The sequence below is a fragment of the Habropoda laboriosa genome, unplaced genomic scaffold (genome assembly GCF_001263275.1).
Source record: "Habropoda laboriosa isolate 0110345459 unplaced genomic scaffold, ASM126327v1 scaffold9, whole genome shotgun sequence".
Classification (NCBI taxonomy): Eukaryota; Metazoa; Arthropoda; class Insecta; order Hymenoptera; family Apidae; genus Habropoda; species Habropoda laboriosa.
In genome coordinates this window covers 2854734-2872029 of record NW_017100191.1, presented here as the reverse complement: position 1 = coordinate 2872029, position 17296 = coordinate 2854734, and the positions used below count along the sequence as shown (strand labels likewise).

Here is a 17296-nt window from a genome sequence, read left to right as displayed (position 1 = left end):
ATTAAGGTAACTGTTTACAAAGCAATGCTTCAGTTTTTAATTTCTCAACTGAATACTTAAATGAATTTAACAATTATATTCACATTTTATACTTATCTTCATCAGCAAAACGTTTATTTTATTTGTACCCCGTCTTTGTCTTTTTCGATACATAAATAAATTAAAAATCGAAATGTATTTCTATGTATAAATTATACCTCAGTTTGTTTACTACCGAGTTACATATTTTTAAAATAAAAAGAAAAAAAACAATTTATTACAAAACAATAAAAGGGTTATTGAAATCAATCAAGTGAATTCAGTAGTAATTTGATATACCATTTAAGTGCATTCATACATCCTATATACAAAGAATCTGTACACAAAATATTTAATTTTGTATATGATGTCAACTATAGAATATATAAATTATCCCCTTTAATCAAATCTGTATAATATTAATACTTTTGCAATCTGTATTGATATTATAAAATTACAGTAACATTTACTGAAAATGTAATCAGCACAATTTTGTTAATGAGGAATTTTTAGGGAGCTAAACTGCAACAAGAGTTAGTTTTACGTGCAGTTTTATAAAATGCCTTTGATTGAGCACTGAGACCTTGTGACTTTGAAACAAGTTCGTCCAAGTTCTCTCCTCTTTGAAGTACAGCTTCTAATGTATTATGCTACAACATAAGCAAAATAAACAGGCAATTAAGTAGTCTAAAAAGGAATTTCTTTGTTCTCACCCTTAATACTTACTAAAATAATTTTTGTTTCATCTAATTCGTTTTGCATTTTAGTAAAAGCATCAGCTTCATTGGGATTTTGATATTTGGCTAAATACACATTGATCTGTGTAAAGTCCACTGTGGCTTCAGTTAATGTATCCCACACAGATTGTGGATATTTTAATGAGAATTCATCCATAACCTTTGTAATCAGTGTATGTGCTACTCTTCTAGGATATTCATTGTCCGATATAAGTACTGCAGCAAGATTGTCTGCACGTACATAGACATGACACATATAATCTGCAAAGTATTGCAATTTAAACAAAGTAGGTACCAATAAAAACAAAAAACAAAATATTACCTCCTTCCTTTACACTTTGCCTGGAGCTCATCTGAGTTCTCTGCACAATAGTTTTACTTACAAAACCCATGAACTCTTTCACACTTCCTCTTTGAAAAAATGAGAACGATTCTACATCATAAACAGCTTTCAACGTTGTTGCCGATGTAGGATGTTTGTACAAAACTGATAATGCATATAGTTTTACCATTTTTTGACTGGAAAACGAACGATATATTCTTCAACTAAGGTTAGACATTTGGTACATCCCGTAAAATATATTTTTTGTTTATCTGTCGTTAGACTATAGATATATCACTGTCGAGTGAAAATATTCCATTGACCAATTCTCTGATTAATGTCAAACCTACCACACTAGCATATACTTCCAGTTGTATTCTTTTTAACATACAAAACTTGTCAAACCTAACTCCACTACTAAACTCTTGCTCATACCTAATAGGGATTCAACAACCCATGTATGACTACACCTACTTTGATTTTAGAAACAAGGAAACCGCCATGTTCCTTGTCTGAAGAATGGTTCTCAATCGATGAAATACTTCGCTAATTTCATGGATAAATGTGACATATATATTTATTTCGTGTTGCATGGTTAAAAGAAGAAATGATGTAGTATATCATATTTACACGTGATAATAGTAAATTATCATCATAATAATTGCAAGTTATTGGTAAAATTTATGCAGTATTTATTAATAAGTGTCTATGTTATATGATAACATAAAAACTTTTATTTTCATTTTACGCTTAAATGTACAACAAAGAATTGCATCGAAATGATAGAAAAAATATATTTTTATTCGTTTATTACATCATTATACTTATTTACGGTTTCCCGCCAGAAGAATAAGATAATGATAGTATAGTTGGTAGCCATGAGAGTTAGGTCTATTGCTTTTCACCGTCTACGACCATCGATCGCTCATTTTCGAGAAGTTTCATCGGTTTTTTTTTACCGATATTATTTCAATACTTGGTGCAAATTAAAATTAATTCGTTGTTTACATGAAGCGTAAAATATTCCCTCACACTTGAATCAAGTGAAGAGAAACATGACGACAGCATTATATCTGGAGCACTATTTAGATAGTAAGCATTCAATTTTTTTCTATTCCAAAATTAAGAGAAAATGGCATTTTTTATGCATTTATGTCAAATACGAAGAGTATATGAAAATACATTAACGTTTTATATTATTATACTCTCAATTAACTGATCAGAATTTACACTAAATTTATGCAATAATTTAAATTTATTACAGTTTATTAAGGAATAAAAGATAGTCTCTGATGATTATGACACATAACAAAAGAATAAAAAATTGTCTGTGAACTATGATTCTAATCAACCATAAAATATTCTTTGTTAATCCAATTTTGTTCCATTAGGTTTGGAGCATTTACCAATTGAATTACAAAGGAATTTCACATTGATGCGAGACCTTGATGCCAGGGCACAAGGATTAATGAAAGATATAGACAAATTAGCAGATGATTATTTAAAAAATGTAAAGAAGGAGTCACCAGAAAAAAAGAAGGAACAATTAACCCATATTCAAAACTTGTTTAACAAGGCAAAAGAATATGGTGACGATAAAGTTCAGTTAGCAATACAAACATATGAATTAGTGGATAAACATATTAGGAGGCTAGACTCTGATTTAGCCAGGTTTGAAGCTGAAATACAAGACAAGGCTTTAAATAGTAGTAGGGCTCAAGAAGAGAATAATGCTAGCAAAAAGGGTAGGAAAAAGTTAAAGGAGAAGGAGAAGCGAAAGAAAGGTGCTGCTGGTGCCAGTAGTGAAGATGAATCAAAAACAGCTAGAAAAAAACAAAAGAAAGGTAAGATTAATTGTTATATTTTGAAAATATATATAATTTATTGCTAAGTATGAATGTATCTATTCTAGCAGGATCTGTTGCCTCTGCTTCATCTGCTGGAGCTGTAGGAAGTGGTGCACAAGTTGATTCCACTGCACTTGGACATCCAGCAGATGTCTTAGATATGCCAGTTGATCCTAATGAACCAACTTACTGCCTATGCCACCAGGTTTCTTATGGAGAAATGATTGGTTGTGACAATCCAGACGTAAGCCCATATTATTTTTTTTTTAACATTTAATTGACAATCTAGAATCTCCAATTATACAATATATACATAATTTTATCATTTTTTGTGCTATAGTGTCCTATAGAATGGTTCCACTTTGCATGTGTTGGATTAACTACCAAACCTAAAGGAAAATGGTATTGTCCAAAATGTACACAAGATAGAAAGAAAAAGTAAGTCCTAGGAAATGCATAAATGTGTTGATCTATTTTAAAAGAAAGAAAAAAAAGAAACAAAGAATTCGTACATTATTTCTAAAATTAGAATGTAATATTGTTCATGGTTTGACATGCGATGACATTGAATTGTATAAAGGCAAACAAAAATAGGAAATTTGTAAAAATGAAAGAAAGTACTAAAAGGCTGGATTTACATTGCATCTAATGTTGTTATAAAAGAATATTCTTTTCTCAATTATTGTGACATTTAAATGTCTTGGGAGGTAAATATTCTACTTTATATACTCTTTATAAAAATTAATATTAGTTTCATTAAATATACTCAAAGATTACATTTAATGATACTTATATTACTTGCAATATTAGATGTAATGAAAAAATAGTAAATTACTTATCACAGGGGAGAAGGATTTGAAAATCGGCCATAAACTATTATTCTCTTTCTGTTTCTTCTTTCTAGATGTACAAAGTAGTAATTTATTATAAACTGGCCGTTTTTTGAACATCTGTGATTTGCTTAATCGAAATACTGTCTCACTACATAAGTATTGAATCATAATTAAAAATTATTACTGTTTTTATATTTTATAAATGTAAATGACATTGTATAGAATAAGCTTTTTTTGTTGAAGTAAAATATACTATATAAATGAATTTCATATGTACAAGTGAGAAAAATATATTTGATTTACAAAAATGAATTTTTAATTTCTATATCTACCAAAAATATATATACAAGGAATAACTATGAATCGATTTAACTTATTTATTATAAAATAAGGACATTAAGATGAAATGCATGTTGTAGTATGATAAAATAGTACTTAAATTTTTATTCATTTATTATTGTTCATTTTTTAAATAACTAACTTTGAAGCTTCAATTATTTAAATAGAATTTTTATAATTATGTCCATTATCAGTAAAAAATTCTTAATAATAAAGGGTTTTCCAAAAAGTGCGATAAAACTTTGAATTGTCACAGCTGCCATGTTTGTTATTAAATTATCAAAATCATGTGACATTTGTATTTACTAGTGCTTGGCAAGTTATCATGGATAGATACATATGCCACACTTCTGCTAAAACTTGCTTTATTGAGATTTAAGTTCAATGATAGGATTATTTCGAGAAATGCAGCTGTAAACTGGCCACCAAGATCTTGCGACTTGATGCCATTAGACCTTTCTTCTTTCTTGTGGGGTCTTTCATTTATTCCAACAAACCACAAACTGTTGAAGATCTTAAAGCAAACGTCATTTGTGTTATTAATGAGATACGACCTAATTTATGTGCCATAGTTATCGAAAATTGGGTTTGTTGTATTCACTCCACCAAACGCAATTGTAGTGATTTTTTAAATGATATTGTATTTTATGTATAATGCCATCAAATGTATTTCAACATAAAACAATGAGCACCAGATTATCTTTTATATTTTTCTTTTTATTTCAATTTAAAGTTCTATCACTCTTATTGGAAAACCCTTTACTTACCAACAAATTTAGTTGGTTAAATGATCAGACCATATTTATTGTGCATACATATAAATATATGCAATAATTTGAAAAGAAAAGTAATGACTAAAATATCAAATATGTGAGAAAAAACTTTTCACTTGTTATGGAATGCCTGATTGCAAATTACAGCATTGACTAGGTGGAACTGTCCAATTATATCGATAGCTCATGCGATTTCTTATTTCTTTCATGCACAAAGCTCCAGATGCTTGATAATATTCATGCATGTTTTTCATATTTTCAATGGTCTGTTTGTGTGTGATTATGTACTGATTGGAACATCCACGGGATCTATATTCTGTGTCAAACCGTACATCATGCTTCCTTTCTATATTTGCCAAAGGTGCTACCCATAGGCCAACAGATACATCTTCTGCTTTATATAGCCTAAAAGCATACCAAGTGTTAAAAGCTATTTCATAACACTTATTAATAATTAAACTTAGTATTTTCAAAAGCTTACTTAAGAATATCTGCATTTGAAGCAATAAATTTCACTAGATTGTAAGATACAACATATCCACCTCCAAGTGCATAGGGAAGATAGTAATCACATAATATCCAATCCATTTCTTTCCATGGTCCACTTTTTTTAACTTGTGCCTTTCCATTAAAAAAGCCCCAATATAATTCTTTCTTTGTTCCTTTACTCTCCCATTTATCTAACTCCTTTAAAATTTTGTGTACTAATACAAATGCATCATCATCACATTTCATCAGGAAATCAAAATCAAAATACTCATAGATTTCTTTGAATGCATATAAAACTTTTTTTGTCAAAGTTCCATAAGAATCTGGTAATCTTGATAACAAAAGTAAATCATTGAATTTCTGTTTCTCTGAATGTAATGTTTCCCTTTGCTCTGACAATATATCCAAAGTTCCTATTACGAAGAAATGCTTGACTGTTGCCTGTTTCTGTGCTAACCATGTTTTCCTGATAGTTGCTCTTTGCTCTAAATTGTCAGGGCTGGAGAGTATGAGTATTACGAGCCTAAATTTTAACTTACTTCTCGCTTCTTGCTCGTTAGAAGTACACTTTATAGAAGGCAGATAATGTATAGATAAGAAAACGATCGACAATATTATCAGCAACGTCGGAATATTCAATTTCACGTGCAATTTTTTTTTTATCATCATATATAAATTTTTTGACGAAGGTTTTAACGGCAAAAGCGTTACAGAATCCATTTGGTAAATACGTTTTTATTTACATTTTTAACCTCTCGAATACTACCTTCGTACATACACTGTTCGATACTCTGTCATCCTTTCAAATGCTTATCTTTTCGGGTAGTATAATATGTTATTTAAACATTTCTCTTAAAAAATTATGCTTCCTTTTTGTGTTACTGTTTAAACAATATTTACAACAAAATTCTGCGAAACCGAGTAAAAAGACCTAACTTTGTTAAAACCGGGGAGTATCAGCTGTTCATGCACAAGTGAGTTACGAAAATATTCGAACGCTTCCAAATGAAATATTTTATGCCTAAAAAAATGAAGTCACGTTACGAATTTCAAAATGCTTTTATTTCAGCAGTAACATATAAGTGTCACGATTTTACATATAAAATTTGAAGAGCATCCGATAGTTTGAATAATATTTATGAACGCCACAAAAGTATTCGAATGATGTAAACTTTACTATATAAACATTTCGTGAGCATGACAAAATGTAAACATTCACATAATCAGTTGATGTGACACACTTCCTTTGATTTGTATTTTGAATATTGGCAAGATCGTAAAATTTATATTAATAATGTGTCCAAAGAAAACAAAAACGAATATCTCTGATAGGGAATTAATTGGGAAACTTCGTTTCGGGACACCATTTTTTTTTTAATTCTTTTTTGTAGTTTCTGATAGTACTCGATAAATAAAGACAAAATATAACGGTTTTGAATTTAGGAATGCATACATTGGTTCGAAAGTTATGCGTTTTTAAAGTTTAGCACTTTTGGCGTAAATTATAATGTAAAAATAGGAAATTTTAAATATATGTATAAAATGTAGTATAAAGCAGCGGAATACATATCGCTTTATTATCAATATACAAGGTGGCTTAGTCAAATGGAATCACCTAAATATTGCCTTATTTGTTCTTGCATGAAAATCTTCTCAGAACAAAGTTACACAATTTCAGGGGACACATATACATAATCGTGAAAACGATTTTTTCTCAAGGTAATTTTTTTATGAAATTTCAAGGTTATCTCTATGTTTTAAATGGAACCCTACATATTTTTCCTGTACCTTTGTAGAGAGCGAAAAAACAAATTTTCAACGACCTTAATAACCATACCATTCCCATAATTCAATTTCGGGATATTTGCGTCTGAAGGGAATTAAAATTTCCTAAGAATTCACGCGGTACACTAATTCACACATTCGTATCCAATCAGAAATCTTACCTGTTATTGGAAGAGGTAACAGAAGATACTTTTACAACTCATTGTGAATTCCAAAGGTTGGAGATGCTCAAAATGATGGCCATTTGCTGCTATGCATAATTGGAATCTTTTGATCAATTCTTCATACGCTTTTTCTATTTCCTGCAATTCTCTCCTTTATATTCTCCTTCATATTATCTTGTTGGGTTTTCATGATAAACCATACTTTTTAGTTTACCCCACAGATAAAAATCTAATGAAATAAGGTCAGAAAAACCAGCTGACCACTCTACAGTTCTTCGTCGTTCGATCCAACGTCCTTTAAACATCCTGTCTAACACTATCCTTGCACACGTCGATTAATGTGATAGGCGACCATCATGTAATGTTTACGTTCGAATACGAATGTGTGACTCGATATGCTTGAGTAAATTTTTAGAAAATTTTAATTATCTGTGGACACAAATATTTTGAAAGTGAACGAAGGGAATGGTATAGTTATTAAGGTCGTTGAATTTTTTTTCACTCTTTAGAAGGATATTGAAAAAAAATATAGGGTTCCATTTAAAAAATAACGATGACCTTGAAATCTCATAAAAAATAACCTTGAGAAAAAAAACCGTTTACATGATTACATGTGCTCCTTGAAATAATGCAACTTTGTCCTGAGAAATTTTTTCATACAACAACAAATAAAGCAGAGATTTAGGTGATCCTATTTAATGAGTCACCCTATGTGAATCGTTTGTCAAATATCATTTTGGATAAGAGCTACCGGCCGCCTTCCTGCGGCCGGAAAAATGTATAGTCAGACCAATACTACACGTACTTTTCTATTTTTAAAATGTATTTGGTCAAATTGTTACTCAGTTATGCATTAACAACGCAACACACATAAGACGAAGAAAAGATTCTTGGAGAGTTAGAGTAAACCATACAGTAGGCTAAGAGTACGAAATTTTAAATTCGCATAACTTTTGAATCAAAATTGATTCCTAGACTCAAAACAGTTATATTTCGACTCTATTCGTTGAGTACTATCAGAAAATACAAAAGACATTTTTTTAAAAGTAGTACTCCGAAACGAAGTGTAGCCGATTTAATAATTAAATGACATAATGAAGGCAAGTCATACAGTGAAATCACAAAATTGTTAGGAAGAAATAAATCGACCATCTACAAAATTCAACAAAAAATAAATTAAATTAAATTTAAAGAAAGTTTAAAACTATTGAATCCATACACAATGAAATCCGTCCAAGAAACTAACGAAGTGAGAAGAAAATATAATTATCCGGGAAATAAAAAGAGATCCAACTACTTCTGCTCCAAAACTTGCTGGGATGGTCACTGATATTTTTGGAAAGCAAGTTCATCCTGAACATTACCGAAGAATTCTCCATGATAATAGTTTCATGATTGTATTCTTCTAAAGAAATCATTCATAAGCAAAGTCAACAAACAGAAGAAATTAAAGTTTGCTAAAAAAATATGACAATAAAGACGAGTTTTAGAAATACAATATTTTTTCTGATGAGAGCAAATTTAATATATTTGGGTTTGATGCATGTTATCTAATTTGGAGAAAATTGAATAGAAAAATTAAATAAAATCTACATCCAATAGTATAGCACAGATGTGATTTAATAATGGTGTGGGGGTATATAAAAACCAGTGGCATTGTAAATCTTGTCATTATTAATGGGATCTTAGACAAATATAAATATTTGCACATATTAAAGAATAATTTAAAACAAAGTGAGAAAAAGTTAGGTTTAATAAACAATTTTTATTTCCAACAGGACAATTATCCTAAACAAACAGTTCATATTGCAAAAGAATGGATCGTATATAACAAACTGCATATTTTAGTATTTATGATATATTGAGTATAATACAAATGCATTATAAATTCCACGAAAGGTTTAAAAGAAAAAATTATACAAGTTTGAAATAATATAAAAAAAAGTACTACTGAAAATTTGGTAAACAGTATGCAACAGTGTGTGTAAGACATGATGAGTAGCATATTTACATACATAATTCAAATAAGCTGTAAATTAGTCATTTGAATACTAAAAATTTTATAAATATTAAATACTTTATAAATATTGTTCACATTATCGAATGATTTTCAAGTTCTACATGTATAATCATGACAGTTATATATTATTTGAATAAAAGCATTTTGGAATTTGTAATGTGACTTCATTTTTTTAAGCATTAAACATTTCATTTGAAAGCTTTTGAATACTTTCATGACTTACTGTATACTTAACTGTATTTATGAATCATCTACATCACCCCTATTATAAAAAGTATCTTATTATTTACGTTTATGGTATAAATTTTATTTAAGTCACAGAAAATATTACAATCTTTAAGCCTATACAATTTTTTCAATAAAATTTACATCATTAAACTAAATATCCTGTTAATAGGTAACCACCTGTGTCACTAGTTAAAATATCAGGATGTGTTCTGTCTGGTAATACTTGATATGAACGTATGAAATTGGAGAAAAGTCTTAGATTAATAACATTCTGCTTTTGCTTCAACATCATGTAAGTCTCTTGTAAAGGCTCACGATATATGTGATAAATTACAAATGGTCTAGATAGCCCTAAGAAAGGTAAAAGAGCCATGGCAATATTTAAAGGATGCTCTTTGGCTATAATAGCTAGTCCTCGAGCTTTTGAATTTTTTACAAGTTCTACAGCATGCTGTGTTTCCAACAACCACCTTGGTTTTTTTATAGGTGTAACTTCTTCACTCTCATTGGAGTCCTTTAATTTCCGTTTCAAACTACTTTCTCTGCTGCATTCTTCAATCTCATTATTCCTTTCAGTCACTTCATTTAATTCATCAACATTGCTTAAATCTTTTTTGTTCTGAGACTTCTTTGAAATATTATTTAATACAGCACTTTCACCTTGATAATATAATCTCAAGAAGCTATAAATGTTGACATTGACTAGTCTATCTAACTGTTCCTTAGGAAAATTCATAGCATTAACAAGCATAGCCTGAGGTACATTTCCAGGGTGCAGATTGATCAAATGTCCTTCTGTATTTGAACCTATTCTGTTTAACAATGCAGCTGCTGGTAGACCTTGAGATCCACTATCATATAATATGTATAATCCATCTGACTGAACATCACTGTATGACAATAACTGTGCCAAAGTGTCCATCCTTAAATTTCCAATTTTTCTATGATCCAATTTAAAATATACATCATGCAACGAACTTATATTTGGTTTGCATATGGTTAAATATCTAAGATACTTTTGTTCTTTCTTTTTCAAATACTTTTCTTGCGAATATTCTGTCCTATCTAAGAAAGATTTGTTATTTTCAATCAAGCTACCCACTATTTCTTTGCCACTCTTGCCAGACTCTTGAAACTGGAGGATTTCTTCTTTGGAAAGTTTCTGTGATGTACCATCATCAATAATGGAACGATTATCACAACCACTTGGTAGTTCATTTAATAAATCATTCAGTGACTCTGTTTCTACTACTTCTTTTAAAGAAAACATCCGTTTTCCTTCCTTCACTGATACCATTTCAAAAGTTGTCCAAAAACGTTTTCCAATAATTTCATGCATGCCCACCAGATCTTTTCCCAGCATTAAAGTACCATTACCAGTTACCTTATAAATTTTTTTAAAGTTTAACTTCTTCACTATCACGTACTTTCCTACAGTGATTATATCGTCCTCAGTTTCACACATTTTCTAATCCCATAAATTGTCCCCGAAATACACGTTTTTACAGGTACAATTACGCTATAATAGGTTAGGAATACTATAGCTAAATCTTTAATTAAAATTTATTTTAATTTTATACAATACTTTTCTTACTATTTTGCTTCTATACAATTGTATAATTTTTATATCAAGGTGATGCAATTTATGAACATATTTAAAATATGATTTGATCTAACCTAAACATGGCAAGTATTAAATAACCAACACGTTGTTGATGTGATGTAGGCCATCTGTCACTAAAGGTTATTCAAGTAGTATTAAGGAGAAAATATTCATAATTACGTTTTGTTTTCCTTATCATACTTTTATCACGTATTCCATTAAAATAAGAAAATTTAAGTTTCATTATATAAAAGGTGTTTTTTCTTTTATATTGCTGTAATCTATTTTGTTGTTACTTCTGTTGCAGTAGGTAAAAAAGATGCTTCCTTATAGAGAATTTCAAGCAGTGGTGCTTGCTGGTGGAGGAGGATCCCGTATGACTGAACTCACCCATGGACAACATAAATGTTTATTACCAATTGGAAATGTACCAATGGTTTGGTATCCCCTTCAGTTATTGGAACGTGTTGGATTCAAAGAAGCTATTGTTATTGTATCTGAAAATATGGAGAATAATGTATCCTTTGCCTTGAGCAACTTGAACCTTAAAATTAAGACAGATATTGTTGCTATTGAAGATGCAGAAGACCTAGGAACTGCTGATTCCATAAGACTTATTCATGAGAAAATTCACACAGACTTTATAGTGATCTCCTGTGACTTGATTACAAATGTTGATATACGTGAAATCATAAATCTTTATAGGAAACATAATGCTAGTATCACAGCTCTAATGTTACCTGTTCCTAAAGTGCCAGATGACCTTGTAACTCCAGGTCCCAAAAGTAAGCAAAAACCTGAGACTGATTTGATTGGTATTAGCAATGAAACAGGACGTTTAATTTTCTTGGCATCAGCCTCAGATTTTGAGGAAACCATTAACATTTCGCAAACATTACTTAAGAAACATCCAAGTTTCACTATCCATTCAAAATTAATGGATGCTCATTTATATGTCATAAACAAATGGGTTTTAGATTTCTTAGTGCATAATAAGTAAGTAATATTATGTAAAAAAAACCTTAACAATTGGATCTACAAATAGATTGCACATAATAAACTGTGTTTTTCTTTTTTGTAGAAATTTTACTACACTGAAAGGTGAACTTCTTCCATACATTGTTAGCAAGCAATTCTCTAAACCTTCTAAGCAATGTTTAGATGATAAAAACACTTCGATCGTGCGAGTAAACTTAAAAGAAGACATCTATCGTTTTGCGACTGAAAAACCGCTTGATGAGTTGATTAGAAAAATGTCGGCATATAATGATCATAGTACTGATTTAGAGGATGCTTATCATGGGGATATAATAAGGTGTTATGCCTACATTGATAGTGAAAAATTTGGTTTAAGGGCAAATACCATACAAATGTATCACCTTGCTAATACTAAGGTAATGATGAAAGAAACATTTTTTGTAATGATTATATTGAACAATAAAATAAATATTTTAGATATCAGAATGGTGGTCCAATGATGACAGTGAATTATCTTTTATACCAAGTATCTCATCTATGGCAACTGTACATAGCACACAAATGCAAGACTGTTGCGTGGGCAGTAATGCCCTGATCCATGATAAAACATCTCTTAAACATAGTCATATAGGATCAAATGCAGTTGTTCAATCAAAAACTAGAATATCGCAGAGCATTATTATGGAAAACGTTATAATTAAGCAAAGGTACTTTTTAAGGAATAATTAAAACTTGCATCTCAGTTTTCAGTTTGAACAAATAACACTTTCTTACAGGTGTGTAATACATAATTGTATATTGTGTAATGGTTGTGTCATAGAAGAAGGAACAGAGTTGAAGGACTGTGTCGTTGGTCCTCAACATGTTGTAACATCTGGAAGTCAACATTCTCGCGAAGTTCTTACTGATGAAGATAAACTAATAGAAATTTAATTATTCATAAATATCTTAAATACTTAAGTTACTTAAATAATAAATGGTCTTGTCTTTATAAACATGATAATTATGTATTACTCTTAATTTAAATTAACAACTTCCCAAAAATAAAAATCAACAATTTTGTATCTGTTTAATACAATTACACAAAAAGAAAAAAGATACATTTTTATTCTGTATATTTACTCCATTTGAATGAGAACCACTGTCGCCGGCAGTGGATTGAACACGTCAACTTTGAACGGAGGAACGTAAGGTTTTGAAAGGCCAGAGTTCCCTTTTATACCGTTCCTTCGTGCAAAATGGTAAGCGCGTATTCGATCTTTTAAAATCCGTATATTCTAAAGTGATCATAAAAATTTCTTACTTGAGAAATATTAAAAATGATTTATTATTGTATTTACAAACTATATTAAATTATAGTTTTCTGTATAATTGCGCGGAATAAATACATTATTCACATTGAATAATATTAGAGGTTATACGACAAATGTTTACTACGTCACGTAGGATTTGAAAGAACATAAAAATTAATTTTGGTTGGGTTTAGAATTGTCAGTGCTAACAACAAGATTTAACGTTCACAGACCAAAGGTACATCAAGTTTTGGTAAGCGACGGAATAAGTCACATACATTGTGCAGACGATGTGGACGCAGCTCGTATCACATCCAGAAGTCACAATGTGCTCAGTGTGGATATCCTCAGAAAAAAATGCGGTCATGTAAGTTTTGATTCTATATTAAACAATTCTAAATAATTCCTTTATTGTACAACAGTTCTAAGTAGAAAAAATGAAAATGAAAGGATAATTTAATAACAGATTGTTTATTGACAAAAAGTTAATATTTTAATTATAAATAATCACTGCAAAGTTATAATAAATTATATGGTATAATAAATGCATAAAATCAAATTTCATTGTGTATAAGTTATTTCTTAATATGTTTACTTCCTAATATAGCAAAAATTTATTTTTAAAATTCTCATATGTATAATTAATGACAAGGTTTAAATTTTAATTAAATTCTAAATCATAAATTTTAGATAATTGGTCTGTAAAGGCTAAAAGGAGGAAGACCACTGGAACTGGTCGCATGCGTTACTTGAAGATTGTTCGCCGTAAATTCAAGTAAGTTTAAGAATAAACATAAATTATATAGTCTGCAAATGAAATAAATAAGTATTGTACAAGTGGAAATACTAGATTGAAATTTAATAACAGTATTATTGAATTCATTTATCAATTCTGTCTTTTACACTATTTTTCAGGAATGGATTCAGGGAAGGTTTACCAAAACCAAAATCAGTTCAAACTAAATAATCTTAACTTTTATCACCATGTTATATATCTATAAAATTTTGACTTGTAATAAATAATTTTAAAAGTCTAAAAGTTTAATGTACATTATTTATTTTAAACATAATCCTGTCTCATCTCATTGGAAGCATTTTAGCGTGATTGAACGATAAATCATTAACCATAATGTTAACATTTTTACCAAAGCAAAGAGCACAAAGATACACAAACAAATAAAAAATATTGAATGGTGGGAGTGCATTCTGACTGCGCAAACGCGGCGGAACTTTTGATGTTACATTCTGTCTTATAATAACCGCGATTTCGTCAATTTCTGTTCAGTAACGCGCAGATTTATAATGCAAGAATGATAACTTATATTTGCTCGTAAATTCTGCTTGAAAGACACTCACCCTGTAGTGAATAGGAACGGTATGTTACCAGGTCGCGTCCAGCCAAGGTTTCGCCTTCACAAGCATCAAAAAATCAAGATTTGCATGACCATATAGCAGTGAGAAAAATTTAAAGATATTAGTGCTTTACTTAAAATAGGAACAGAAAGAGTGCCAGGATAAAGGAAGAAGGTATTTCTGAAATCAGTGGTTCATGATAAATCAGTTGCTCAATAAACTTGAAGATTATTACGCAAATGACTGTTTGGAAGAAATTGTTTGGTAAGCATAATAAATAATTCAAATTATTATATTAAATGTATAAATGTATCATTAAAATAATGTAACATAAATTCTCATATTTCAGTAGTAAAACAAAATTAAATCAATATAATGGACATTGTATACATTTTCCAGGCAAGTACTTGTTAATCACAAACACAGTAAGCTGTGGCTTGATGATGGCAGCAGGGGACATAATTCAACAGCGCAGTGAGTACTTGAAGAAGAACAAATACTTGCCAGGTGGAACCTATGTGATGGCAGCATCTCTAGAAGACGATAAAAAATTCAAAAATTCTATGAATTTTTATGTTTACACGCATGATTATGTACGTACCAAAAACATGACGGTGGTGGGTCTTTTACAAGGCCCCTTTCATCATTGGTTCTACATGATCTTGGACAGAGCATTTCCTGGAAGAAATGTGATGTCCGTTATCAAGAAAACATGTCTGGATCAGACAATCGCCAGTCCAACTTGCTTGGGAATATTTTTCGTTGGTCTTGGCGTTTTAGAGCACAAGAATTTTAACGCTATATACGAGGAAGTGAAAATGAAGCTGTACGACACGTGGAAGGTATATAGATCACTTTAATGAACTATTATTGTACCTCGTGGTTATATGGCAAAACAAGTGAATATAATTTTCAATTTGTTCTATTTTTATTCAGGTTGACTGTTGTTTCTGGCCACCAACACAGTGTGTGAACTTCTTTTTCATACCCCTTCGCTACAGGGTACTGTATACCAACTTTATGACAATGATCTATGACATTTTCCTGTCTTACATAAAATATGTAAGTTTCCAGTTATTTTTTTGCCATAAATTTCAGTGTATTCAATTTATTGTACGTTTCTTTTTTTCAGGATGCACAGTATCAATGATGAAAAATTTTAAAACTAGTCTATCGTATAAACCATTCAAATTTTAGACTCTATCAACTCATTGTTGACCATTTATAATGTGTAATACCACCGAATATGTAATATTTAATGTAACAGAATTATATATAATACGTATGTAATATGAAATTTGTAATATTCGACAAAAGAGAAGAATATTATCGGTCACAAATAAAGAGATGTTTGTTTTTGTAGAAAAAGTGTCATTTACAATTATAAAATCCCATTATTATCGGTTTAGTTGGGATTAGATGATAATCTGAAGCAAGTGCTCGCATGTATCGACGGTTGATAACGCTGAGGACATTAAATAAGGAAGCACATATTTAAAATTCCATACCGATGCATTCGTTATTTCACATCATTGAGATTTACTGTGGCGTTTCTAAAGTTTCGACATATTTTTTAATCCTATAAGCTCGAACGATGTTTATCGATGTATTTATCGCTTGTGCAACTGTCTGGTGCATCTTGGAGGAATTTTTATTTCGTTCGTTATCGTGCATAACAACCGTCCATCGGAAGCATGCTGTTTATTAAAGTGACAGCTTTTGTTTGTCCTTTGGCGACAACGGGATTATAATGTCTTCTAAGCCGCCAGTCGCCAACGATCAAACAGCGATTATTGAAATGTAAATATAAACAATAAATCGAGCTAACAATAAACAAGACTGGCAGATAGGTATCGGTGCATTTACCAAAATTGTATCACAATAGAAACTCTGCAAACATTGAAGGATATTAAATACCAACGTGGCTATCTGAAATAACAAGATAATTCGTACTGCCTTTATTAACATGGTCGACTATAATTACATATATCGAACAATACTGAAAAATAATTTTATAAAGCTTTATGATATAACGATAGTCTAAAATTCACTTAGAATCAAAATATAAATGACAATAACGACTCGATCAATCATAGCGATAGGTCTTTACGACAATAACAATTGCGTCAACGATCTTTAATACCAACACCCTCTTATCTATTTATAATCTAATTAAAAATACGTAATTAAGAAATAAATAAAAAAATAGAAGTGATTACTTTAAAAAGATGCATGGATTTAATAAGTACTTAAAATTGTTACAACTAGGTTGGGTTGTATTTTTGTTGTACTTTGCATTTGTAGCTGAAAATATTGATAGCATTTAAATAGAATTACAAAACTTCAAACTAAATGTGTGTTAAGGTAAACGATTAACACAAAGTTTGTTACAACACTTGTATAAGTAATAAAAGTTTGATAAATAATAATTTACAATTATCCATGATTAAATTGATTGCGAAACGGTGGGAGATCCAAAACTCGAGCAGTGCCAAGAAGTAATAAAGCTGCAAAA

General features: G+C 30.2%; 8 protein-coding genes across 9 annotated transcripts in view; 4 read left to right on the top strand and 4 right to left on the bottom strand.

The window, feature by feature from the left end:
* Positions 1 to 527: 527 nt before the first annotated feature.
* On the bottom strand, positions 528 to 1533 carry LOC108580378 (synaptobrevin homolog YKT6). The gene is made up of 4 exons (XM_017944114.1): positions 1428 to 1533; positions 1078 to 1274; positions 745 to 1016; positions 528 to 668 (listed from the first exon to the last, which is right to left on the bottom strand). Exons 1-4 carry the CDS (start codon positions 1436 to 1438, stop codon positions 528 to 530), a joined length of 621 nt encoding a protein of 206 aa, XP_017799603.1. The 5' UTR covers positions 1439 to 1533.
* A 434-nt stretch (positions 1534 to 1967) lies between these two features.
* LOC108580346 (inhibitor of growth protein 5) lies at positions 1968 to 3412 on the top strand. 2 transcript variants are annotated; one of them, XM_017944076.1, is made up of 4 exons: positions 1968 to 2169; positions 2469 to 2921; positions 2993 to 3168; positions 3265 to 3412. In XM_017944076.1, exons 1-4 carry the CDS (start codon positions 2133 to 2135, stop codon positions 3364 to 3366), a joined length of 768 nt encoding a protein of 255 aa, XP_017799565.1. In that variant the 5' UTR covers positions 1968 to 2132; the 3' UTR covers positions 3367 to 3412. The 2 variants fall into 2 exon arrangements, with proteins under 2 accessions (XP_017799565.1, XP_017799567.1); XM_017944078.1 differs by having other exon boundaries at positions 2990 to 3168.
* A 1576-nt stretch (positions 3413 to 4988) lies between these two features.
* Positions 4989 to 6078, bottom strand: LOC108580361 (beta-1,3-galactosyltransferase 6). The gene is made up of 2 exons (XM_017944095.1): positions 5351 to 6078; positions 4989 to 5274 (listed from the first exon to the last, which is right to left on the bottom strand). The coding sequence occupies exons 1-2, from the start codon at positions 6076 to 6078 to the stop codon at positions 4989 to 4991; spliced, it is 1014 nt and encodes a 337-aa protein (XP_017799584.1).
* A 3622-nt stretch (positions 6079 to 9700) lies between these two features.
* On the bottom strand, positions 9701 to 11020 carry LOC108580349 (tRNA (adenine(58)-N(1))-methyltransferase non-catalytic subunit TRM6). The gene has a single exon (XM_017944081.1). It carries the CDS (start codon positions 11018 to 11020, stop codon positions 9701 to 9703), a length of 1320 nt encoding a protein of 439 aa, XP_017799570.1.
* A 454-nt stretch (positions 11021 to 11474) lies between these two features.
* Positions 11475 to 13069, top strand: LOC108580350 (translation initiation factor eIF-2B subunit gamma). Its single transcript, XM_017944082.1, has 4 exons — positions 11475 to 12154; positions 12240 to 12552; positions 12614 to 12843; positions 12913 to 13069. Exons 1-4 carry the CDS (start codon positions 11478 to 11480, stop codon positions 13067 to 13069), a joined length of 1377 nt encoding a protein of 458 aa, XP_017799571.1. The 5' UTR covers positions 11475 to 11477.
* Positions 13070 to 13317: 248 nt separating this feature from the next.
* LOC108580345 (60S ribosomal protein L37) lies at positions 13318 to 14415 on the top strand. The gene is made up of 4 exons (XM_017944075.1): positions 13318 to 13377; positions 13660 to 13795; positions 14119 to 14203; positions 14344 to 14415. The coding sequence occupies exons 1-4, from the start codon at positions 13375 to 13377 to the stop codon at positions 14393 to 14395; spliced, it is 276 nt and encodes a 91-aa protein (XP_017799564.1). The 5' UTR covers positions 13318 to 13374; the 3' UTR covers positions 14396 to 14415.
* Positions 14416 to 14718: 303 nt separating this feature from the next.
* Positions 14719 to 16060, top strand: LOC108580354 (mpv17-like protein 2). The gene is made up of 4 exons (XM_017944086.1): positions 14719 to 15045; positions 15181 to 15623; positions 15718 to 15843; positions 15914 to 16060. Exons 1-4 carry the CDS (start codon positions 15021 to 15023, stop codon positions 15929 to 15931), a joined length of 612 nt encoding a protein of 203 aa, XP_017799575.1. The 5' UTR covers positions 14719 to 15020; the 3' UTR covers positions 15932 to 16060.
* A 1157-nt stretch (positions 16061 to 17217) lies between these two features.
* Positions 17218 to 17296, bottom strand: part of LOC108570091 — a 374-nt gene continuing 295 nt past the window's right edge. Inside the window, exon 2 of the mRNA XM_017931880.1 lies at positions 17218 to 17288. Within this exon, the coding sequence (XP_017787369.1) occupies positions 17218 to 17288 (71 nt within the window). The remainder of the gene's footprint in view (positions 17289 to 17296) is intronic.